This window comes from Podarcis erhardii, assembly GCF_964252035.2.
Source record: "Podarcis erhardii genome assembly, chromosome: Z".
In the NCBI taxonomy this organism is placed as follows: Eukaryota; Metazoa; Chordata; class Lepidosauria; order Squamata; family Lacertidae; genus Podarcis; species Podarcis erhardii.
In genome coordinates this window covers 47,293,871-47,320,797 of record NC_138504.1, presented here as the reverse complement: position 1 = coordinate 47,320,797, position 26,927 = coordinate 47,293,871, and the positions used below count along the sequence as shown (strand labels likewise).

Here is a 26,927-nt window from a genome sequence, read left to right as displayed (position 1 = left end):
ATATGCATATTCCCCAAGGCCTATTAGAGATTATGCATGGCCAGAGAATATACACAATTCAGATGAAATATGCACATTCCCCAAAGTCATTATGCATGCTGACCGAGAAAAGTGCACAATTCCCTCTTAGTGGATAGATTACGTGCACACTCTACATGAGACCAGGTGAATGTGCACATGGCCAATCATTATGCGCATAACAACTCACATTTTGCTGAATATACATATGTGACACGTAGGGACGCGGGTGGCGCTGTGGGTAAAAGCCTCAGTGCCTAGGACTTGCCGATCGAAAGGTCGGCGGTTCGAATCCCCGCGGCGGGGTGCGCTCCCGTTGCTCGGTCCCAGCGCCTGCCAACCTAGCAGTTCGAAAGCACCCCCGGGTGCAAGTAGATAAATAGGGACCGCTTACTGGCGGGAAGGTAAACGGCGTTTCCGTGTGCTGCGCTGGCTTGCCAGATGCAGCTTTGTCACGCTGGCCATGTGACCCGGAAGTGTCTCCGGACAGCGCTGGCCCCTGGCCTCTTAAGTGAGATGGGTGCACAACCCTAGAGTCGGACACGACTGGCCCGTACGGGCAGGGGTACCTTTACCTTTACCTTTACATATGTGACACACACGTATTTCACATTTCATCCTCAGCACTAGGTACAAAAAGGGATCTCAGGTTGCAGTGAAAGACTATGGGGGAAAGAGAAAAAAGTATAGCAGCAGCCATGGCAGCTTTCCCACAGCATAAAAGCTAGCATTTATTCAGATCAATAGCTTTGTTTACTTCTCATTTTCAGGGGTCATTGTGCTTTTGCGATATCTGCTTGATTAAAAGTTTTATAACTAAGATATAAATCTGGGTCAAACCCTCAAAAGCAGCACTAATCCTCTTGTGCTATTGCAACAGATGGCTCTGCGTGGCATGTTGGCTCACCACTTTGTTTGAGGATGCCCCAGTTAAGCACCAAGGCCATGTCACGCTACCTGTTTTTAATCAGTAGGACAAGCCAACCTATCTGATAAAAAGTCATTCCCCCAGCCAATCCTAAAAATCCAGTATCTGAATAGCGGTTGCTGGGAATCTCAGGTGTGGAAAGTGCTGCTGTGCTTAAGTCCGGCTTGTGGGCTTCCCATGGACTTCTGGTTGGCTACTGTGAGAACAGGATGCTGGACTAGATAGGCCTTTGTTCTGATTCAGCAAATCTCTTATGTCCCATTGTAAAAAAAGTTAAGAAAAAATAGTAGCAGCAGCTGTTTTTCAAGTTTGTACTAACTTCCTTACTATGCAACTTGGTTAACTAGAAGAGTTTAGCCAGTTTCTTAATAGGGTTGCCAAATGTCCTCTTTTTCCAGGACACATCTACCTTTTCAAGGGAATGTAAAATGAGAGTAGTCACAGTGATCCATAGTTAAAAGTAGAAGTCGGCAAATGTGTCCTCTTTTTTGCTCTTCAAAATATGGCAACCCTACTTAATGTAATCCAACAATGGGCACCTTTGCTGGACACTTTCATCCTAGTGAACAGCTTTCCTAATATTAGCACCATCAGCTAAAACATGTTTGTCTATGAAGTAAAAAGCATATTGCTGGACCTCATGATGGCATGGCTCTCCTACTTAAGCCATCAGGCTGGGGTTAGGACATCTATAGAACCATCTACTCTTTTGTCCTCTTACCATTCTAGGTGCAGCAAGTGGGCATGTCAGCGACAGGACCTTTTTGATGGTAACACCAACAATGTGGAATGCCATCCCAGGCTCTGCCACTGTTTGCAGTTCTGTTTCTCCAAAGCGACTTTCTCCAGAAAAATCAACCAAATCTCCCCTCCTGCTCCTTGTTCCTCGTGAGAAGCAATCCATTTGTTTGAAACCACACCATGTTTCTACCTGCTAATCAGTCAGATCTCCCTTCCTACTCCCTGCACACATGAGAGAAGCAATACATTTAACTGTCTGAAAGAGCTTCTTCACAGTTTGTTTGCAATATGTATAATATTTGATGTGCTCCTCAGCACATCAAAAAGAGCAGATGGAAAGGAAACACTTCAGTCAGTCAATCAGGGCAGTCTTGCCCATGCCACTGCCCATGTATGAGCCAGTGGCAGCATTCAAAATTTGTCAGGAACCAGGCACATTTTGCACCTGGCTATTGGCCACTTGTGACCAAGTGAAGATGCCTGGGTGCCAGGATGGCACCTGATGTCTCCACCATCTGGAGCCGCATGCCTGGGGATCCTAGGATCTTGCCTGTTTTCTAACAACACACCCTGCAGAATTTTGTGATATTTTATCTGCACAATCAGAATTAATTTCATGTATCCAAAAGTCATATTGAAATATATGACTTTCAAGCTGCCTGGCCCCCAAATGGCAACTAGACATTCCGTTTTGATGACTACAACCCTAGTTTAAGCAGGCATTTGGTGCCTAGCTTATATACTGTATCTGGGTTTCAAAGACTGGCCAGTGAACCATCCTGTGATCTTTGAATGAAGGGCAGTAGACAAATTAAATAAATAAATAAATAAGATCCAACTTATTAAAAATCCCAGAACACAATAGGAAGGGCTCTGAATCAACAGCATTTTGTCTTGGACTGCAAGACGTACCTTTGACACAGCCAGTCAATGCTAGAAAGTCATTTGTTCGTGACTTCACTCACATCATCCAAGACAAACAGCCAAACTTAACAGATGAACATTCAGCTGTTTTCATTCTCTACATGCTGTTTCTTTCCCAGAACACTGAAGTAATTATCCAAGCAAAAAAGAAGGAGGGAGCCTTTTCTAAAATGGAAAGAGTATGGCTCAGACACTGATGATGTAAAACTTTGTTATCAATACAAATCTTAAATTCAGTTGTTAATGCAAACAACTTAGATGTTCCACAGTGAGCATTTACTGAAGGTCACGCAAATGAGTTACCACATCCTCCTACCCATTAAGTTACACTCATGCTTTTATAACCCACACAACTACAAGCTATCTCCATCTCATTCTTCTATAGTCCTATGCTTACCTATCTTATTCAGATATCATGACAAGGCTATATGGAATGCTAAACATCTGCTATTTATTTTGGAAAGTTGTTGCTTGTTCACTATGCAAATTTTGTATGATGATTCCAAAGATTCAATAAGGTTTCTGCCTACATATGAATACTACTGGACACCATTTAGAATCAAAGTGGTGGACTGAACCTTTCAAAATTGCACTAATTTTAACCACCGATTGGCTGAGGCCAATGCAGCTTGTTTTTCCAACATAGCGGTATATCACCAGACTGTGATGTTTGGGCTGGTGATATACCTCAATGCTGAAAAACTGATATTGCCCAGCCCTAATCATGAGAGGTTGCTGACCAACTAGAATGTGAAGCCTGGAGAGTGGAATGTTCGTTGTGGGGAAAGGTGGACATGTTTCCCAAGGAATGTCAACTTAAGTCTTAATCTAATTACCAGTGCAATAGGCCTGATGGAGGAGGTCCTACTGTCATTTTCCTAGATTTAATTAACAAGTTATTAAAGGGCATAGAAGTGGACACTTACATTAGGTCTGGCAACAGTTCTGGGGGTTTACTAGGCTTAAGCAGCCATCTTTCCACATGAATAACTTCAATCTCTAGAAGGGTTAGTAACAAAATCTAGGAGTCATATGGCACCTTGAACCTAGGTTATGTTCACACAATGATATGTCTGGACAATTTTTTACAGGATTACAAAGCAAATGAAGACAAGATTGCCGATCTAGCTGAATATGGAATATATGCTGTGCATAAAAGGCAAGTTCTTTTAAAATACAGAAATGATTAAGTGGAAAAGCAGCCTAAAAGAGATGAAACTGCCGTTTCACGCTAGGAAAAGTAAAAACCAAACTTCAAAGCAATGCTAGAATACACAGCTAAAATGCACTGAAGTTCCCATTAAACTATGTTTCTCAGTAAAAAAAATTGCCTACTGGGAACAGAAAGATGGCCACATTCAAATGCAGCACAAATCCATGAACAGTAATTAAATAAATTAGCCTGTTGTACAAGCTGGAGCCTGAACATTCCCTGCTTTCTTCCTTCCTTACTTACTTAAGCAGGAAAACAAACCATGGAGCAGCTGGCTATGTGTAAACCATTGCTCACAGTTCCTTCCTCCCAAACTAACCTGACTGTGAAACCAAGCACAAGCCTTAGCTTCAGATCACTTTTTGGAGAGTAACAAATGGTTTGGTTCACACACAAATGGGTTGTTTCTCCACCAGAATAAGGAAGGAGTGAAGCAGGAAGGCTTGGACTGCATTCATCAGCCAATTTCCTTAACTCTGGTTAATGGCTTCATGCTATATCCAAACACACCCAACGCCTGCTAACATATCACTGGATGGATAAGACACTACTTAAGCATGTTATGTTCACAGAGGGCAGGGAATGAGTAAGAACAGATTATATTTGAAATACAAATGGTTTGCTATTGTTATAGCTTTATTATAAAACAGCTTTACAATTTTTAAAAAGTATCTTCTTTGTGTGATGGATAGGTCATGCATACCTTGCTTCTACAAATTCAAAGCAGTCTTTTCCGGCTGTTACAAGACTATCTGACAGGGTCTGCAACCACATACTAGTTACCTACTGCTTGCCCCAGAAAGTATATTTTTATCTTCACAACTAAGGAAATATAAATTGCAATTCAAAATAGCAGTGAGCTACCTCAGAGATGCTTAAAAGGCTTGAAATGACACAGCAAAAAAGAAGGGGGGAAAGGAAGTTGGTGAAATGAGAAATAAAGACTGCAGGAGCTAAAGTAAGGCATTAGAGGGGTTAACAGATTATGAGTTATGATCAACTGCTGCAAAGGAGTGCTGATGCACCAGTACAATCAGAGCGGGTGGGCAGTTCCAACTCCAGAGTCTTTCTGCCACATCTACAGAAAGAACATGGATTGCTTTTGGTCAGAGGCCAGGGATGCTTGCCAGAGAAAAATATCACAAGGGTCACAAAGTGAGCTCATGCTGCAGCTCAAAGAGACAGATGGCCCTTGACAGAAGCAAAGCAATAACTGGGCAGGCAATGCTCTGTTACTAAAAAACGCACCCAGAACTTTCAACAATACAAAAGCAAACAACACAGATTTGCAAATAACCCTACAGAAAAGCTATCAATTACTACTCAACATGGTGGCTATATACTGCCTCCAATAACAGAACAAATTCCTTCCAGTAGCACCTTAAAGACCAACTAAGTCAGTTCTTGGTATGAGCTTTCGTGTGCATGCATGCACACGAAAGCTCATACCAAGAACTGACTTAGTTGGTCTTTAAGGTGCTACTGGAAGGAATTTGTTTTGTTTTGACTATGGCAGACCAACACGGCTACCTATCTGTAACTGATCCAATAACAGAAGCAGCAATTCTCTGAGTAGCAGTTGCCATGGAACAGCAGGTGGGGAGAGGGCTATGGTCCTCCTCTCCAGCTTGTGGGCTCCCCAGGAGTATCTGGTTGGCTACTGTGAGAAACAGGATCCTGGATTAGATAAGCCTTTGGTCTGATCCTTAAATTCTTTTTTAAAAAACCAAACACCTGTCTTACCTACTTTCATCAGTATGGAGGCAATTGAGATGCCAAAGCAGTGACACCTGGCTTTGCTGCACCAGCCTGACTGGCTATCAGTGGAACCAGGAAGGGTGAGGAGCATGGTCTGGGGAGAGTCTGGTGGGTCAGAAGATTCTCACCCCTGTGCTACAGTACAGAACTCAGCTGGGACAGCAGTTAAAATCCTTGTAAGTTGGGGAGTTAGGAACATGGCATTTACTCTGGCTACCTGCAGCTTTTTAGGCACAATTCAAGTTTGTCAATAAAATTCCAGAAGTCTGGGCACAATATTATCCACTATGGATTCCCAGGCCGACCAGGAATACTACCCAGTGGTATTATTATGTAATCTAATCGTCAAATGGCACATTAAACCTAGGTTACAGTTGCCACAGTGGAACATCTAGGCACCATTCCCTCCCCCCCATGGGATTTATTATTGTTATTGTTGTTGTTCATTCCAATTCTATAACGCTTTATGTTTTAAAGAACAAATCTCAAAGTGGTTTACAATACATTAAAACATCAAATAAAACAATCCAGAATAAAACTAATTCAAGCTTCAGGGAAAGTATTTCAGATCCTTCTCCAAGTGACAATTTTGCTTTTCCCAGTCGCCAACCTGGCGTCTAAAGATCTCCACGGAGTCACAATTGGATCTGCACCAGTGGCAAAGTGTGCCTGATGCCTGCCTAATTTTGAACACTGAGACCACCCTTTTGAGTCTATCCCAGTATCAATAATTGGAAGGCAAGGACCCTGGAATAGTCACAGTCTCTCAGCCTAGGTTACCTCATAGTGCTATAGGGAGGATGAAATGGAGATGGGAGAACCATGTATGCCACCTTGAGCCCTTGCAGGAAATGTGATGCACCTTCAAAGAATACTTCTTTCCCTTTTAAAATTGCATTTATAGCCCACAACAGTGAACAGCCTTTCCAATGAGCTATCAAAGGCCAGACATCATTCAGAACTATTAGGTATTTAAGATACAATCTGCACTTAACTTTGGGTGGCTGAGGTTAAGCAAGTGAAAAGGGTGGGGCTTTATTGCCTTTTGGTTGGTTGGTTTCATGTAAATAGCTGACCTATGTTCTCATTTCAAAGAGTTACCTTTAGACATTTAAATAGGAGCACATGTACTTAAAAAGCAGATAAAACTGAGGTACGTCAGTCAAGAAGAACAACTGGTTGAGCAAATCAACAGAATAAGTACAATTCTTCTTCCGTCAATGGTGACACACTATTAACAATGCAGAAAAACTGAGTGCACACACAAGATCGCAGGTTGTTATTTTGGATTTGGAGAACAGCTACAATCCCCTTGAAGATTACTCACACCATAAATATAGGTTGGAAACTACTTTATAAAACAAATGTATGGATACAAAACAAGTGTCTCTTTTCTGTCTAATCTCTTCATGAAAAAGAATGAGTGACAAGTGATAAACAGTAATCATGAGATCATCTTGTTATGCATTCTAGGACTAGTGCTAGCACTGAAATGGAGACATGTGAACTCAACTTTATTTGGCAAATTGGATAACAGAACGAAGTGGTGGGGAAAAGAAGTGATAGGTTTTAAGATCAGTCGATGGAAAACTTACAGGCACATGTTTTGTGGTAGGAAAGGTCATTCTGGATATTGGAATCTGACTTCTAGTATTAATATTTTCCTGAGAAGCAAAGGGCTACTGTTGGAAGCTCAACTGAGAAACTGACTTACTGTTTAAGTGACTGAGGACAGCAAAAGTTGGGGTAGAGGGGAAGTTAAAACCATTCAAGTTTCAATGCTCTCCACTGTCCAGTACCGGGGACAGCTATGCTTACAAGCTACCTAGGAGCATCTGGATGACTATGTCTGGATGGAGACAGGCCTGGTTCACATATCACTTTAAACCAGCCAAATTTCACTATGGTTTAAGATGGAAGTGCAGAGTGCTGGTGCACAGCGACTTTATTGGCTTTTCCCCAGCTCCCAAAAGCACAGAAGGAAGGAAGCCATGATGTGGCTTAGTGCTACATCCCCTAACAAACCACAAGCAAGACACCAAGAATAAACTTTGGTTATAGCTTGTGGAGATTTATAAACCAATGAGCCCAAGTTTAGACATAATGCCTGGAAGAGAAGGGGAGGACCAATGCACCCACCTTTTCAGCCCTGTGCATCACCATGCTGCACATTCACCTTTACCAGTAAAGGTAAAGGGACCCCTGACCATTAGGTCCAGTCGTGGCCGACTCTGGGGTTGCGGCGCTCATCTCACTTTATTGGTCGAGGGGCCGGCGTACAGCTTCCAGGTCATGTGGCCAGCATGACTAAGCCACTTCTGGCGAACCAGAGTAGCGCACAGAAACGCTGTTTACCTTCCCGCCGGAGCGGTACCTATTTATCTACTTGCACTTTGACGTGCTTTCGCACTGCTAGGTTGGCAGGAGCAGGGACCGAGCAATGGGAGCTCACCCCGTCGCGGGGATTCGAACCGCCAACCTTCTGATCGGCAAGTCCTAGGTTCTGTGGTTTAACCATAGTTAAAGTTAATAGTCAAAATGACATGCAAATGAGGCCATAGAGGTGTTAAACCTGGTTACAAGATCAACTTTTTGGGGCCCTGGCTTAGAGAAACATCATTCAGAATTCCTTTTGGGCATATTACTATCAGATATATATTGCTCTACTCTCTCCTCCCATACTCCTTTAAAAATTTGTTTCCAGACCTCAGATTCTGAACTAACATATTGGTTCCATTTTTATTTTGCTTTTTATAGGCATGGTGAGGCGCAATTCATTTTCACTTGGCAGATTTACTAAAACAGAGAGTAAAAACCTCTCCAGTGAAAAAAGGAGGCAGTCCGGAGCTGGTAGCTTTACTAGTAACTTCATTTTAGATACAGTTTCCAATTCACCCTTTGGATCTGCAAATAAATTGTAGCCTAATAATATAATATTAATATATATAATATAATATAATATAATATAATATAATACGAATAATATAAGCCTAAATTCAGTCCTGCAGTGAACTTTAGCCTTGCTTTTTATCTCCAAAGTTACACCACCTTTAAGCTCAATACAAGAAATGACAACATAATCTGCATTATATAAGAGCTATAAAAATAGCCCTGATTAAACGTTCACACCCCAACATGTATGGACTTGTCCCATCAAACAACACTACCAGGTGCTATCAAGTCCACAAAGAAACAAGACCACCATCACGATCAAGTCATGTTCTGCCTCTGAATACCAGCTGCTGGGAATCACAGGTAGGGAAAGCTCTGTAGCTTAAAAAAGCCCCCACCTCACCTCCAGCTTGCATTAGGCAACCTAGAAGTGCAGGCTCCATTAGACTCCACCCCCTTTCAAGGCAGCCACAGCCTTGGCATGTGGCTTTGGTGGGCTCAGCCAGGCAGTTCAAGGGCTCTCTGATGCTGCTGCCGGGTCCAGAGCTTGCCAGCAACCTCAGGTAGTCCCGCCTTGCGGACTTCACCTGCGAGGGTGGGTAGGAGCCCTGAGGTTCCTGTTCATGCACAAGCAACAGGGACATCAAGGGCTTGGTCAGCTAGGGGCAGTGGTCAGCTCAGTCAGCTGAGCAGCAGTGGGGTCAGCGCATTGGCTCCAGCCTATGAGGCGATGGGGTGAAAGCGCCTCAGCTCCCATAATGAGAGCTGACTCAGTTTCAACCCACGCCCCGCCGGCTGGGGCCAATACAACTTCTTTCAACATCATAGTTTATCACCAAACCACACTGTTTGACAGGTGATAGATACATCACGATGGTGAAAACCTAACATCGCCCAGACCTAGGAGTAGTAATGATGCATACTTGTTAAGACCTGAATCCGCTTCCATCACTACTGCCACTTGGTGGTGCAGAATAAGCAAAGTAAGTAATTTGAGAAGTAGGGTGGGTAGAAATTCCAGTGGAAGGCAGGAGTCAGAAAACAACTTTCTTTTACCCTCTTCTCCTCTCCCCATAAGTTGGCTCAGTGTGATGGCACACAAAACACAAGAGGGAAACCCACTAATAATTAGGCAGTGGAATGAGAATAAAAACAGCACTGTGTCATCATATAGCTCCATGAGATGCATACACCCAGTCAGAATGTTGTGTACAGTACCAGTCACCCCACCTCAAAAGGATATGGCAAAGAGACTGGAAGGAGTATGATTTAGAAAGACAAGCTACATTCACTGACTTAATTAATATATAGTGGCATTGCTCATATTAAGAACTTAGGGATCTTCAACCTTAAATCACTTCAGAAATTACAGGTGCAAACATGTCACACACCACTACAACTTGGTTACATACATATCTGTGAAGTTCTTAACATTTGCTAAAAACTATTTCTTTAAATAAATAGGACTATCTATCTATCTATTGCGCCTGGTGCGCTATATATATATATATATATATATATATATATATATATATATATATTGCACCTATGATGTTGGAGGTAGGGTTGTTTTTTTTTAAATTCTAGGGAACAACCTAGAGGAAGCATTACAAACAAGATAGATTTTATAAATAGATGTTGTGATTATGCATCTGTGCACTGAGCAATACAATATTATAGTACTGAATTATGGAAAGCCAGTTATTTAACATATGCATTGTTTTAATAATGCATATTTAACATCTGTGACCGTCCAGATGGTGCTTGACTACATCTTTCATCATCCCTGAAGACTGGTCATTCAGGCTGGGGCTTAAGGAAGCTGGAGTTCATCAACACCTGAAATTCACCCAGTTTAAAAAGAAAATATGATAAAGATTTATAAAAGTTATCAGTAGCATGAAGAGTTCAAAGTAATTTACTCTCATGCAACACTGAAACTTTGTCACCCAGTTAAAGGACAGGCATCAAGTTAAGCACTTCCTTCACCCAATGCTTAATTTACTTAGGAAGTGATCCAACCAGATTTACTTTTCATCAGTTTCATGGGGGAGAGTTAAAGCATGTGAGCTCAATGGGGCTAAAAAATACTTTATTTGACTGGGTCATGCCATTTAATTTGTTACGGCAAGAATGGTGATGGCTACTAGCAATAGATGGCTACTTAATTTAAATTATATTCAATGAATCGGTCTACCATAGCTTTATTAGCCTGTGGTGATGGTGGCTAAAACTAAAATCTTAATTGCCAGGAATACTTTCTCTCTCCAATTACCACACACACACACACACACACACACACACAGAGAGAGAGAGAGAGAGAGAGAGAGAGAGAGAAGTTACAAAGCAGGAGATGACTATGTAACTGCCCAAGGCATCTGACTGGCCTTTGTTGGGAAACAAATCTCTGGACTGGATCTTTTGGTGTGATCCAGCAGAACAATTTTTGAAAGATTCAGGAAAAACTATGATATTATTATTATTATTATTAGTAGTAGTAGTATTAGTATTCACTCTCACAAGAGGTAGTGATGGCCGCCTAACTGGATGACTTTAAAGTGTTGACCCAGTGTGCAGCAACAGTGAAAAGGGCATGCTATGGATAATTAGGAAATGAACTGAAAATAAAATTGCCAATATCATAATGTCATTATACAAATCTATGATGCAATTGCATTTGGAGTTCTGTGTACAATTCTCAAAAAATAAATTGTAGAGTTGGAGATGGTTCAGAAAATGGCAACTAAAATGATAAAGGTGATGGTGTGACTCTCCTATGAAGAAAGGTTGCAGCATTTGGAGCTTTTTAGTTTAGAGAGACGGCAAGTAAGAGGTGACATGACAGAAGTTCATAAAATCATGCAAGGCATATAGAAAGTGGATAGAAAACATTTTTCCTCCCTCACTCACAAGACCAGAACTCATGGGCCTCTAATGAAGCTGAATGCTGGAAGATTCTGAACAGATAAAAGAAAGTACCTCCCCACACAGAACATAGCTAAACTGTGGAACTCACTGCCACAGGAGACAATGATGGCTTTTAAAATGGATTACAAAAATCCACATAGAATAAAGCGATCAGGAGGTACCAGCCATGATGGCTGGGGAAACCCAGCCAGATGGGCGACGTATGTATAAATAAATAGATAAATAAATATTATGGTTGGAGGCAGCAATGTTTCTAAACAACAGTTGCTGGAAACTGAGGGGAGAGTGCTCTTATGCCCAAATCCTGCTCGTGGGTTTCCCACACGGATCTGGTTGGCCACTGTGAGAACAGGATGTTGGACTAGATGGGTCATTGCGCTGATCCAGCAGGGTCTTCCTATGTTCTTAAAAGAGGATTAGACAAATGAATAAAGGGTAAGCAGAGACATCACCTTGCCAACAAAGGTCCTTATAGTAAAAGCTATGGTTTTCCCAGTAGTGATGTATGGAAATGAGAGCTGGACCATAAAGAAGGCTGATCGTCGAAGAATTGATGCTTTTGAATTATGGTGCTGGAGGAGACTCTTGAGAGTCCCGTGGACTGCAAGAAGATCAAACCCATCCACTCTTAAGGAAATGAGCCTTGAGTGCTCACTGGAAGGACAGATCCTGAAGCTGAGGCTCCAAGACTTTGGCCACCTCATGAGAAGAGAAGACTCCCTGGAAAAGACCCTGATGTTGGGAAAGATGGAGGGCCCAAGGAGAAGGGGACGACAGAGGACGAGATGGTTGGATAGTGTTCTCGAAGCTACCAGCATGAGTTTGACCAAACTGCGGGAGGCAGTGGAAGACAGGAGTGCCTGGCGTGCTCTGGTCCAGGGGGTCACGAAGAGGCGGACACGACTAAACAACAACAAGGGTCTCTATGGCAAATGGTCACAATGGCTATGTTCTGCCTCCACTGTTGGGAGACAGGATGCTTCTGAATACCAGTTGCTGAGGAACACAAGAATTATTAATTTATTTCCATTGTCATTTATGGCATTTCATTGTCACTTACCATTTTATTAAGTACCCTACTTTGCTGAAATCCACTGAGTGCTGAAATCCACTGAGAAGTACTACTGCCTCACTTAAATTTTAGTCTTTATCCTCCAGTTCTCCTGTTTCAAGAATTTAATGAACTGAAGTAACCTTCTGAAAATATGAGTCATAACTGTACATATTTTTCTGAGCACAATTTGATGGAGGAGCTTGGGTCATGAGAAGGCATGGGGAAAGAGAAAGAGTCACTACAAAAAGATTTCATTTCCTCCACCTCCATGACAGAACCATTCCCTCACTCACAAAAACTGGATTCATTTTGTGAACATAAGCACAAGTGTTTTATCTAACGAGAACAGTCTTTCAAACCCAGCCAGTACATGAGATTCAGGGCCCAGCTGAATGGTACCACATCGAGATTAGCTCAGAATGCCGGCACAGTGATATGGCTGCGACACGCTGATGGGCAAATAGCAAGCTTGCAGGAACAGGAGCAGAGTCCAAGGAGAATATGTCATTCTACATAAGACTGGCACTCCCAACCCTAAGATGAAGTATTTAGAACTCAGAGACTAATAGTACCAATTAGTCTGACCTTTTTTTTTTTTTTTAAGAGCAACACTGAAGAGGATAGGTGAAATAGTTGCTTTAAAAAGAGGAAGACCTCTCTTAGTGCCACAAGTGGTTATGAGCAAAGACAAACTTCTTTCTATTCCCACTCTCCCTCATAATGTAACAATATTAATTTTAAATAGCAGGAGATACAGAGGATTATTTTTTTTAGCATTATTACATTTATATACGTACTGCCTTGCTACCATGGAACTCAAAATGATGCACAGATGCAAAGCATAAATTTTCAGTAGGGTTTAGTATTATAAATGTTATAAATAATAAATAAATAAATTTATATACTCCCCTTCCTCTGAGGTTCACAGAGAGGTTTACAGTAGACACACAAAAATATGTGACATAATAACAAACAAAACAACCCCCCCCCGTTCAAAAGCCCATAGAATGTTTTCACCTGGCACCTAGAATATGAAAGTGCCAGGTGAGCCTCCCAGTAGCAGTTACTACCGTGTAAATGTGTATAGGATAGACCTACTGAATGGTCTAGGCTAGGCGTACCTGTTGCTGCAGGCCTGCAGCACTGCTGAAGCTAATGAAGTACGATGGAATGAGAAGCCACTGGGAGACCAATGCAACAGAAAAGATACAACAGTTTTGAGTTTGCATAGGATTTCAGCATTATTTCAATATGTTATCAGAAAAAGGATCACATCAGAAGTTTAGCTCTCACTGCTGGTTTCACCACAGCAGTTTAGCTCTCATTGCTGGTTTCACCACAGCAGTTAATACCCAGTGAAGCAAAATGTCTTTCATCATACTCTGACTTTTACAAATGAAAACAGAAAAAGTAGGAAGTCAGAACCTGTAGGGCCTATCCTTACATAAAAGATGCAGACCTTCATAGGACAGAAGTTTTTTTAATCACCCCTTTCACAAAAGGAGCAGCAACTTTCTTGAAGTCCACAGGGTAGAAAGCTTTGCTTAAGAGAACAAACAACCATTTGCAGTGGTTTCCGTTTGATCAGATGACGCAGGTGCAAAAACCACAGCCTGGAGAGATAAACATCATGATGAAAATGAGATACACTGAGAAGAAAATGTAACTCATATCTACAGAAGGAACACTGTCTCTAGGACACATTTATGCTGCCTGCTCTGCTGCTCCCTTTCACATAGTTTTCCCCACTTCCCACTCTTAACTGAAAAGTGTTCTCTCAGAAGCTAGCGCCATCTGGACCTCCTCCCTGCCAAACTGGTTTTCGACATTCCACTGGAAACAGCCCATATCTATTGTCTTGTTTATACTGCTAGCTTTCTCTCCTTCCATTACATTTGTGGGGAGGTAGACAGGGGAGGAATGAGTGTGCACAGTCACATGTGTGATTGATACAACCTTCTGCCCAAGTTACCTCTCAGTGTTAAACTGTTACTACTTCTGATAATGGATGTGATGGGGAAAACTATTGTGTAAAACTGACTTCCTAATTTAGTAACACGGGGATGGGATATGCAATAAATACCTCAGTTTCCATGATGAAACTTCCGTATGTTTATCTGTATCTTTCTGTGGTCTTTCTTGAAACATTCTATAACAGATGGCATAGTAAATCTCATAGTTGCACTCTGAAAGCAGAGGTGCTGGCCCAGTATTTGTAAGCCACCTAACATCTTCTGTAGTGCTTTTGGCGGATACAAACTACAGCATTTTAATAGTGACGTTTTGGAGAAAGAGAAATTCACATTTTGATCAGAGGAACCTCATGTTCTAATATGTTGCATATCAAGTCTGATTCCAAACTGTTGTAAGACTATTTCTGTGGCAATAGGTTACAGGAAGTTGAGGAAACAGCTTTTCACTTTTGTGGCGCTTGGTCAAGGGTAATTAAAATTCCAAGCTGGAAACTTTCAGTCGAGCCTATCACACTATTTCCTATAAAATCCAAGCTTGGAAATATTAATGTGTTCCAAACAAGCTAGGATTGGTATTCCTTGAACAGTTGGAAGATTTTTATTATTTTGTTGTCATTTCTGAAACATTGCTATGATCTAGTAAATTTATTCATGATGTATTATATTTTTTAATGAATTGTTTAAAAAGATTTACTGATCTAATATTTTGTTATTTGTGTGTTGCCTTATCATGAATTTATGCTTTAGCTGCTGGGAAAAAAAGTATAGGCTAATTTGGGGAGGGGATTGTATTATTATGTTTTTGTCAATTTGATGTAAATCACCTTGGGCATATATTGAATGGTGGCATATAAATAAAAACAGTAACGGCAAACAAGCAGCAAGAAGATATTAAAAATATCCCAAATCTGGATTTGCTTTCAGGGTCTGTTAGTGAGAGAATGAGGGAAATCCACATGCACTAATCTTAAAGTGACTCAAACTGCTTACACTGCTGCAGCTATCAACACTGGCTTTAGGACCCAGCATTCACGGGCAGATGTGGAAGCCCCAGCAGCTCAACAGAGCCAAACACTGATGCCAGCTTTGGGTTCCCCATAAAGACAGCTGGGTCTCTGAGTTGGCCATCATTTGAATTACCCACAATGCCTAAGAACCACACTGTCAGGGCACTATAGGTTAATAAGATAGTGTATGGTTCACAGATAGCCACAGATTACAATGCTACTGTAGAGGTAAAGGATCTCTGGATGGTTAAGTCCAGTCAAACATGACTATGCTGCTGTATGCTATAGCCACCAGAAGCAACAGATAACACTTTGCCAAGCACCTTCAAACCTACATCTGGTCCAGATGACTAGAGTGTGTTACCATTGACTTTCTAAAAAGGAGTCAGCGCTAGGAATTAGACACCTAAGCAGAAAGGCACACCACAGCATCTCTGTTGGCAGATTATGTGAACAGTATATAAAACGAGAACAATTACGTCCTCCAGAGAGTTGCTTTGAATATAAAGTTGGAAAGTTGTAACATATAGGATGAGTGTTAAAAGTTTACATGTTATTGCAACAGTTGTCAAACCTGATCGTGATTTTCTATAATCTGAGCATCTTATTAAGATGTAGGGGAGGCTGCAAAAATTAAGGCCAGTTTCAATGCACAGCTAGAACCAGAGCTTAGGGAGTGGAATGTGGATCACACACTCTTCAACCCCTCCCCCATAACCCCTTTCCACTAGCCACCTGCTTTTGTGTGACCAACCATATCTATCCCATGAAAAAGTAATTTTAAGAACCTTAAATTTTAGAAGCATACCTGGCTCTTACTAACCTAGGATAGTAAGCACACCCATGCACACTCACACATAGAAGAGAGAGAAGGGTGGGGGGAAGGGGATACACCCTTAACCCTTGTTCTTTGTACTGTATATCCAAACCCATCATGAGAGGACATAAAGGACACTGTGAAAGGTTTCCATGCCAGCTCCCTGAATATGATGTGCAAAGCCCACTTGAGCTCTTATAGAGGTTGCAGAGTCCAGCGGACAAGACAGCAAACTGTGAAGCTTAGTGGAAAGGAAACAAGTTTCCACACACTTTCTCATTTGGGGCAGGCTGCCCATGCGTGGATAAGACTGCATACTCTATTGCCAGTTTTCCACTTTACTGGTTTATGAGTAACCATGCTGGTAGAGAGAAAAATGCATGCATCTGGATTAAATTAGAGGCAGTTTCTCTGCTGGAACACATCTGTGATCTGCAATAATCACATGCTGAGAGGACTGCTGAAATTCAGCCAGGGGGGAAAAAAAGACACACGAGTTCAGCAGCAGCAGCAGCAGCAGCACTAGCACTGGAACAGACAAACACCAGAACTACACCGCTGCATCCAAGGTCAACAAGGAGGCATACTAAGCATTACTTGCAAGCAAATTACCTAGATTCTTATTTTGTTGGGGAGAGGGGGGAATTAATTCCTTCCTCTTCCCAATCTTTCACACACTTCAAATTCCAGAGATAAGCCTCTTTCACCCAAAACAATAGGTAAAAACTAAAGTGGGAGAAAGTGGGATCTCAAAGGGGGTGGGGTGATGGTCAGGCAGCACTTATGAAGAACTCAACCGTTAATCTAAAGGGCTTCCAGATTTGGAGGGAAACAAGTCTGGCCTCTGCACACTACAAGGGGGTGGAGCATCTTCCAAAAAGGATCAGCAAAGGGAAAACACTTTAGCAGTTAAGTTTGCTCATCTCCTTGAACGCCTACATGGACTCCCCTGCTGAGCACCTGAGGGCCCTGTTCCTGCCTCTTTCCACCTGGCCCAGGGCGGAGCCTGACAGGCCTCTGAACAGCAGAGATGGTTCTTTTTAAAAAATGTTTTTAAATTATTCTTTTACCCTTTTAAATTCTTTTTTAACATTGGGCGTGGGATAAATGTTTAGTTGGGGTTAGGGATTTGTTTAATTTTAGTAAGATTGTAACTTTTTATTATTTTTAATTTCTATTGTTTTATTTGTTTTTTGTATAGGTTGTATTTTGTTTTTAAGGGGCGGGGTCAGGGCTGGCTGGGAGTGGGCCCCAGTCAACAGAATGGCTGGGGAAGGTTCCATGGGGGGGGTGCACTGGGACACCCGATCTCAGTGTAGTAGGAGGAAGTGTAGTAGGAGGAAGACCAGACCACGTCATTACCGAGGAAGCAGATTTAGTCGCTGTTTGAGGACTATCCCTGCCTCCAGGTCTGGTCTTGACTGGATGGATACTGGAATCAGCAAGGGAGACCCACATGACCTGAAGGTGCTGCTGTGCAATGCCAGGTCAATGATTGATAAGACCACTGCCATCAAAGACTTGATCGTGGATGGAGGACTTGATCCGGCATGTGTAATAGAGATCTGGTTGGATGAAGCATGTGGGCCTGTCCTTGCCGCTGCTTGTCTACCAGGTTTCTCTTACGCACAGCAACCCAGGTCATGTGGGCGGGGAGGGGGGGTTGCAGTGATTTTTAGGAAGTCATTAGTTTGCACCAGGCGTCCTATTGGGAAGACCCAGTTTTCTGAGTGCATGTTCTGGAGGTTGGGCAATAGGGCAGTACAAGATTCCTTTTGGTGTACCGACCTCCCCGCTGCACCAAGGATTCCCTGCCTGAGCTGCTTCAGGTTGTTGTGGATGTTCTCCTGGAGACACAGAGTTTGGTTGTCCTGGGAGATTTTAACATCCACGCCGACACAACGTTACAAGGGGCCTCTCGGGACTTTGTGGAAAGCATGGCCTCCACGGGGCTGTCCCTGAATAAGTTTTGCCCAACTCATAGTCGCGGACATGCATTAGACCTGGTGTTCACCTCTATGGATGTGGGTGATCTGACACTACGTAAAAGTGAAACAAAATAAGTGCCATGGTCGGATCACTTCCTGGTGCAACTGGACTTCTCCACGACCCTTCCCCTCTGCAGGAAGGTGGGACTGATTTGGCTGGTCTGCCCCCACCACTTAATGGATCCAAATGATCTCCAGAAAGTTGTAGGGGATGTTTTATCCCATGTTGATGACCTTTCAGCTGATTTCCCTGGTGGCCCTCTGGAATGTGGAGTTAACCAGGGCTATTGACTGTCCAGCTCTGAAGCACCCTCTCCGATTGCATGGAGCCTGGACAGCCCCATGGTTTCCCCCGGAGCTGAGGGCAATGAAACAACCACTGAGATGGCTAGACTGCCAGTGGCGGAAAACTCATTCTGAATCTGACCAGACACGGGTTAGAGCTCAACATCGAGCCTACCAAGTGGCAATAGCAACGGCGAAGAGGACCTTCTTCACCTCCTCTATTGCATTTGCAGAAAACAGCAGCAGGAGACTCTTTCAGGTGGTTTACAATTTAGCGGTACCACTTGAGCCATCGGTAAGGGCCCCAAGATCTCCTGCAATGATTTTGCAAGGTTTTTTGCAGATAAAATCACTCAGATTTGGAAAGAGGTAGACTCCACTGTGGGAACAGGGCTGGGGCGGGAGAGTGCTGGAGTCCTGTCTAGTCCAAGTTGTGTGGGATCAATTCCAATCTGTTACCTCCGAGGATGTGGACAGGCTGCTTGGACGAGTGAAACCAACCACCTGTCTCCTTGATCCTTACCCGTGCTGGGCTGTGTTCAGAAAGTGGTGTTGGGGGATGAGTGTTCAGACATCTGGGCTCTCATTTGTGGGGTGCCTCAGGGTTCCGTCCTCTCCCCCATGCATCTACATGAAGCCGCTGGGAGAGATCATCAGGGGGTTGGGGCTGGGTGTTCATCAGTATGAGGATAATACCCAGCTCTACCTCTCTTTTAAATCTGAATCAGTGAAGGTCCTGTGTGAATGTCTGGAGGCGGTTGGAGGATGGATGGCGGCTAACAGATTGATGTTGAATCCTGAAAAGACAGGAGTACTGTTTTGGGGAGACAGGGGGTGGGTGGGTATGGAAGACTCCCTGGTCCTGAATGGGGTAACTGTGCCTCTGAAGGACCAGGTGTGCAGCCTAGGAGTCATTTTGGACTCACAGCTGTCCATGGAGGCGCAGGTCAATTCTGTGTCCAGGGCAGCGGTTTACCAGCTCTATCTGGTATGAAGGCTGAGACCCTACCTGCCCGTGGAATGTCTTGCCAGAGTGGTGCATGCTCTAGTTATCTCCCACTTGGACTACTGCAATGCGCTCTACGTGGGGCTACCTTTGAAGGTGACCCGGAAACTACAACTAATGCAGAATGCGGCAGCTAGACTGGTGACTGGGAGTGGCCACCAAGACCACATAACACTGGTCCTGAAAGACCTACATTGTCTCCCAGTACATTTCCGGGCACAATTCAAAGGGTTGGTGCTGACCTTTAAAGCCCTAAACAGTCACGGCCCAGTATACCTGAAGGAGCATCTCCACCCCCATCGTTCTGCCCAGACACTGAGGTCCAGCGCCAAGGGCCTTTCTGGCGGTTCCCTCACTGTGAGAAGGAAGTTACTGGGAACCAAGCAAAGGGCCTTCTTGGTAGTGGTGCCCGCCCTGTGGAATGCTCTCCCAAAAGATGTGAAGGAAATAAACAATTATCTGACTTTTAGAAGACATCTGAAGGCAGCCCTGTTTAGGGAAGCTTTTAATATTTGATGAATTATTATATTTTAATATTTTGCTGGAAACTGCCCAGAGTGGCTGGGGAAAACCAGCCAGATTGGCGGGGTAGAAATAATAATAATATATGAAGAGACAAAAAAAACTTTGGTTTCATGCTGCTTTTTTAAAAGAAAGCCACACAAAAATCAGTTTTTGTCCCTTCCTAGAGACCTACGTGCTTTTGTACAAGAAAAGCTTCTAAAATCTCCTGCCATGAGTTACGGAACAAGGCAGTTCACGAGCAAGTCCAGGATTGTTTTTGGAATTTGTTTTGGCACAATGCTAGGCAATAATCAATCTGCAAACAGCCAACAACAAAAGCAACATTTGAGCAAAAGCAACAGTTACTGAAAGACAGGGCAGTCGCCTTTTAGAGAAGAGAGAAAATAATCCTACAAATTAAATGTTTTTTAAAAAGGGACTCCCTCCATGGAACCAGAACTGTATTAGTTTAGATTCATGATACAGCATTTTGGTCTATTAATGAATGTAAAACAACAAGAAAAGAGAACAACACAGCATCTAAAGCTGTGATTTTTCAAACAGACTCTGCAACCTAGAATAAGCTCAACAAGGGAGCAAAGAGGAAGGATATGCAGAACTATCTTTCCCAAATCTCAAGTTCCTTAGTGAGTATCAATACACACACTCATCACTATATGCACTACTAGGGTGGGGAAATGAAAAGTTTTTCAGATCACAAATGCTTTAGTTTGAAAAGTCTTGAAAAATGTGTACCCAACTTCCTGAAGAACCTCACACAGGCCATCAGTGTCTACAGAACTTCATTTCCTCTCTCCCCACCCACCATACACACACAAAGCATAAGGGGGGCACTAGACAAGAGGAAATAGCCCTAGTGACACATAATTGCTCAGTACAACAAATATCAAACAGGGAGGGCCAGATAGGCGGGGTATAAATAATATATTATTATTATTATTATAAATGAAGAACTTCCTACCTGGAAGATAAAGTGGCAAAATCTCCTCCATCAAGAAGCCTAATTTTGCAGAACAGAACCCCATTCACAAAAGGAACAGCAGTCAGCTCCTCTAAAGTGAAACTGGTTTGAAATTTGAACTTCTTCTTCTTCATCAAGAAAGCCATGGGCAAATTCAAACAAGAACAAAAAACACAAAGTCTAGAAACTCCCAAAAGAAAAAGAGCAAAAATATCTATAGAGTGCAGCAGCTCCAAATATAAACAATAAAGATGTTTCAAAGAAGGTGAAACCACAATGTAAGAAATAAATCCACAGTCAATCCAGTTTACAAAAATAGAGCACGGAAATCTCAGTTCAAATGCAATGGCACCCTAGCTTTAAATGAAAAATCCTCTTCTCTCTTTGGTGGTCTGATCTGGCTATAGTATCATCGCTGGTGCAGACTTCAGGTAAGGAGGAGGGCAAGTGAAGTCTCTGGTTCATCTCCAAGGGTAGAGGGGGAAATCTAAGCTCCAGACCAGCAGGAGCTCCCTTGATTAGAGATTGTGGTGCTTGGCTTCTCTCAGGGCTCCTCTTGACAGTACTGCTAGTTTCTTTCTGAGCTGCTGCACAGCAGTGTCAACACTTCACAGTTCCAGTCTCCTCCCCTTGTGCAAAAGTTTCACGTGGACAACTGCATCAGCAGCATATGTTGTGGCTCCCACAGGTTTCATGCAAGCCTACAGAAGGGAGAGAAGGGGTTAGTCTCAGCTTAGTATCCGCTAGTGTCAGTTCCTCCCTCTGCCCCCAATCTAATCATAGATAAATGAATATTCAAGTATTATCCCATATCTATCTATAAATAAATTCAAGATGCCTTCATCACTATCCTTTACTTTACATGCCAAATGCTTCTGCAACCTGCTTGAATAGTTTTTATTTTTCTGTACTGTATACATAGAGGATTAGATCTTCAGGTTATCTACAGCAAGCAGTCTCAGAAAAGGATGGGTGCTCATAGGCACATTTGCATGTATGCATGTGTGTTCTCTCTCTCTCTCTCTCTCTCTCTCTCTCTCTCACACACACACACACACACACAGTCTTCCAGTGAAAAGGATGTTCAAAAGAGAAATAAGTAGTCCACAGATGGCTGCTAGATATCAGACTGTGGCGTATCAATGATAGGCACTTTCCATCCACCACACCTCGCCTTTCAGTCAGCTTTGCCACAACAAGAAGGAAGCAAAAAACATGTCAAGTAATGTGACCAGGGTTTTACAAAACATGGTTGTGAGGCTTGCTTTTCCTAGGCCTTAGACATGCCTTTACATCAGGGGTATAAGGCTCAGGGTTTGTTCAGCCCATTAACTCATTGAAGAAGACAAAACAGACTGGCTGTGGGCACAGTCAGTTTCAAAAGCAACTCAAATTAGAGTTAACATGTAATGAGACAGTAATGAGACAATGAGCTTGCCAAAAGCCAAATTAAAATTTATGAAATTATTTTTCAAGAACCTAGCCTACATGGCAGTTCTTGAGATACTTCCAGCATATTTGCCCTATCCCACTCTGCCTTGATGAATGCTTCTAAAGTTCAATGTCAAGAGTTCATTCTGATCTGTAGTTCCGTATCCCGCCTGCTGTGTTCAGCTATATTTTAAATAAACAGCTGACCCAAGTGACTCCTGGGACTTCCTCACCAACTGCCCTAACCACAGCCCAGTTATCCACCCCCTCCAATATTAGCCCACGTTGAATACCCCTTCCACAGACAGCAGCAACATTTTCCCAATCCAAGTGATTCTCAGCTTTCCTCAGCTCACTGACCTAGTATTCCCATTAGACATATTAAGTGCTTACAACCCAATTCACCAACAAATCCCATCCAAGTAGCTTCATCTGTAACCCACGAACATTCCACCATCACAAACTTCACTTCCCCACCAGCTTGTAAAACAAAATGGCTAACCACTTGCAATAGGAATCACCTCCCTCTCACTCCCACCCCTCCTATATCAGGTCCTCCTCAGCTTCTACCCCAACTATAGAGCTGCCAAATCTCCAATATCAGACCTGACACAGGAGATCTGGGGTAACTCTGATGGGGCAGGAGACAGAATTTAGTGGACACACAGTCTATATAGCAACCCATTTTCAAGTCAACTTTTACTATCTATACATATTTTTATAGCCCTTTCAGTGAACATTGTGCTGAATTGACATGACCCATTATTTATTCTGAACAAGGGATAAAGCTATACAGTCCTCAGGACAGATGAGGTAAAAAATAGTTGTGGGTGTCCTGTTTCCCACCCCTCATAATCTTACTCCCAAGCAAGTGAAAGATACATCAGCGTCTACTGGTGAACCACATGCCAATTTCCAGCGGACCATGTAGCTTCTGCTGGTTTGGTGTGATTTCTGCAAATAATGTTTCCCTGTGTGGACTTTGGCCGGATCCAGTTATATTCTCCTTACATTTCTATGCAATGAGTACCTAGTGAGGATTACTGGAAGTAGTGTAGTTAGGCCTTAAAGATATCCTGATTATTCAACCCTTACTCTGTAAATTTAGAACACATTGGCGGACCGTGCTGATTCTTATAAAGAAAAAAGGAGGCCATACCAGATTAAAATCGGCTTATCCTTGTTATAACTATTTGCTTCTGAGACCCTGGAGAGGAAACTAAACCTATGAAACTACAGAATCAACCTCTCACAGGCAATCAAATCCTCAAATATATGTACAATCGCACCTTGGTTGTAGAACGCCCTGTAATTCAGACGTTTTGGCTTCCGAATGCCGCAAACCTGGAAGTGATTGTTCCAGTTTGCGAACGCTCTTTTGGAACCTGAACATCCAACAGGGCTTCCGTGGCTTCTGATTCGCTGTAGGAGCTTCCTGCAGCCAATCAGAACCCGTGATTTGATTTTCAAACATTTTGGAAGCCGAATGGACTTCCATAATGGATTTCGTTCGACTTCCAAGGTACTATATTCTTAGACATGTTCTGGAGTAGCAGCTGTTGTAGTGCAATCCAAGTAGGGCTGGGTGATATATTGATATATCATCCAAAACTGGTTTGAAGTCCATATTGTGGTATCAGTTGCATTGTTTTTAACCTGGAAATATATCACAAATTATGACTGTGTGTGTGTTATGCAAAACTCATAATGTAGGAAAAAACGTGAAGCCAGCCAATGCTTCTCTTGATTCCTGCAGCCCCTGTTAACTCTGCCAGCTCAGCTTTCCCCTGCCTCATGCAGGGGGCAGTGAATCACAAGAGCAGGCACTGGAAAAAATCACGATGGAAGAAAAACCATGAAACCATCTAATGCCTCTACATAGCTCCATCCTTATTTCAGACATTGCGATATATCACAATGTTAAAAACCCGATATTGCCCAGCCCTAAATCCAAGCAAGTCTATTTCAAAGTAAGCCCCAGAGTGTTCAACAGCCTTACTCCTAGGTAGGTTTGCATAGGATTGCAGCATTATTACATTCCAGCAATTCTAAACAGGCTAAGGAGGAAGGTCACCTGGACACGGAGATATTTATTTCCAAACATGCCCATGAGTGTATAGCTTAGGAGTGAGCACAGGAGTCCTATAGCACCTTAAAGACCAACACAACTTACAAAAGTAAATCTTAAAGTACAATTCATTCAAAAGCAAGTGCTTTAGAGCGCCACTAGTTTCAACATTAACTTTAAAAAGTGTGCCACTTTGGCTAGATCACGGCTATAATGTTTGTGTGTCTGTAGGTACACAGAACTATATACATGCACAATATGTAATTAATTAATATATTTTTACACATTTTTTATTGCTGAAGCAATAAAGAGCGGACTACATTAAAACAAAACAGGCAAGAATACACACGTACACATCCCTAACTAAGTGGTGCAGCAATTCTCACAAAAAGGCTTGGGCTTAAAGAAGAGCTTAAAGAAGTCAGCACCAGACATATCTGAGAAGGGAGAGAATTCCATAAACTGGGTGCCTGTACTACGAAGGCCCTCGCTCACGGTGCTACATATTGGATTTCAGTTAACTGTGGCAGAGTTTAGAGTGTCTTCCCTGTGGACCTTAAAGCAAGGGCACATTTATACAGGAAAATTTGTTCTGCCAAGAACACAATACACATTTGTGGACACCACCACACATGTATCTTACCTGCACACACAAGATATGTATGAATGGGTGTGTTGTATAAATTCCCATACGCACATGTAGGTGCATATGTACACACATCCACACATAAAAAGTGTTTAGATAAAACTACACAGGTGTATGTGTTTGTATCTACACTCTACAAAAACAACATTGGATCCAGACTTCACCACACTGAGACTAAACCCCCTGAAATCAACAGAGCTTATGTTACTCTAACCTAAGCCCCACTGATTTCAGTGCAGTCTGGCTCTAAGTATGATCAAGCCTGATCCAACCCACAAATTAGACTGCATACACAGCAAACATTTAAAGAACATCCTCAACCACCACTGCCAAAATAAAATCAAACCTTGAGAATTGTAATTTAGCCCTCACAGAGCTACAATTCCCAGCACCCTTAAATTACACTTTCCAATGATTTATTTGTGCAGGGCGAAGTGCTTTGAATGTATACAGCTTTACACACTTTCAGACTTAGGCTGTGCACACAGCATATTTTAAAGCACATTCTCTCCTAAAAAAAGAATGATGAGAACTGTAGTTTGCCCCTTGAAGTGCTTCAATTCTCAGCATAGCTGTCAACTTTTCCCTTTTCTTGCGAGGAATCCTATTCGGAATTAGGGAATTTCCCTTTAAAAAAAAAAAAGGAAACGTTGACAGCTATGATTCTCAGCATACATAAAATACATTTCCCAGGATTATTTGGGTGCTCACATGTGTGCGCTTTAGATGTATAGTTTTAAACTCTTTCGAACTTAGGCTGCATACACAGCATACATTTATAGCACATTCCCACCATACCTAATAATAATACGCGTTGTTCATCCCTCACAGAGCTACAGCCAGCAACCATAAACTACCTTTCCAATGATTACCGGGAGATGTATACAGCTTTGCACAAAGTGTGAATGTGTTTCAAGCGCTTCAGGCGCACGAGCCACCCGACGGGGGAAAATAAAACCCCTCTTTCCCGCCCCATACAAGAGGGGGCGGAAGAAGGGGAGAAATAAAAGCTGGTCTTAAACTCTCCCACCCCCTCCGCTCGCCCCATACAAACTCTCCCCACACAACAAGAGCCGTGAGGAGCCCTTCGCCCTTCACTTTCCTCCTAACCCCCACCCCCACCCCGACTGACCCTCAACCTCACCCCATGGCTCTCGCTCGCCTCCCCCTCAGGCCCCTCTTAAAATAACGCCCCCTCCCAGGAGAAAGCTTTCCACTCGCAACCTTTTTTTAAAAAAAAAAAACAACAACCCTTCCCCCCTACTCCAAAAGACAGATTGACCCCCCCACGATCTCTTCCGTGGGGAGAAAGAGGCCCCCGCGCAAGGACCTCCCCCCGCTTTTACCTCACACTGCCACCCACCCCCCACCCGAGACCGACTCGCTCTCACCTCCCTCCTCCTCGGCGCTGGCACCGCTACGCCGAATGCGCCCGCTGCGCCGACAGCGTAACGCGAGGAGGCGGAAGGGGATGGAGGAACGGCAGGAGGCGCCGCCTGCGCTTGTGCAGTCAAGGCATTCGCTCGTTCGCTCGCTCGCTTGCGCTCTGTCTCTGTCCATAAATTGGGCGCGAGTGCGGGGGGGGGGGGTAAAAGAAGACGAGAAGCCGCTCTCCGAGGATTGGGCAGTGCTTTTCTCCTCCCCCCCTCGCCACGCCCCCAACGGAAAGAAGAAGAAGTAGAAAAAAACGAAGGGGCAGGAAGAAGTCCGGTTTCCAATTGGGCGCGTGGATGACTTCAGCGGCGAAGCGATTGGAGAAGGGGT

General features: G+C 43.1%; 1 protein-coding gene across 6 annotated transcripts in view; it reads right to left on the bottom strand.

Moving 5' to 3' along the window:
* Nucleotides 1-26,697, bottom strand: part of EEIG1 (estrogen-induced osteoclastogenesis regulator 1) — a 53,643-nt gene extending 26,946 nt beyond the window's left edge. For 4 of the 6 annotated variants that reach the window (XM_081847708.1, XM_081847712.1, XM_081847711.1 and 1 more), the window contains exons 1-2: nucleotides 26,555-26,697; nucleotides 21,019-21,719 (exon numbers count right to left, since the gene is read on the bottom strand). In XM_081847708.1, coding sequence (XP_081703834.1) covers nucleotides 21,019-21,164 — 146 coding nt within the window. In that variant the 5' untranslated portion in view covers nucleotides 21,165-21,719; nucleotides 26,555-26,697. Of the gene's footprint in view, nucleotides 1-21,018; nucleotides 21,720-25,961; nucleotides 26,168-26,554 lie in introns of those variants that run through there. The other 2 variants (XM_081847709.1, XM_081847710.1) reach the window with 2 other exon arrangements.
* Between the last annotated feature and the right edge of the window lie 230 nt (nucleotides 26,698-26,927).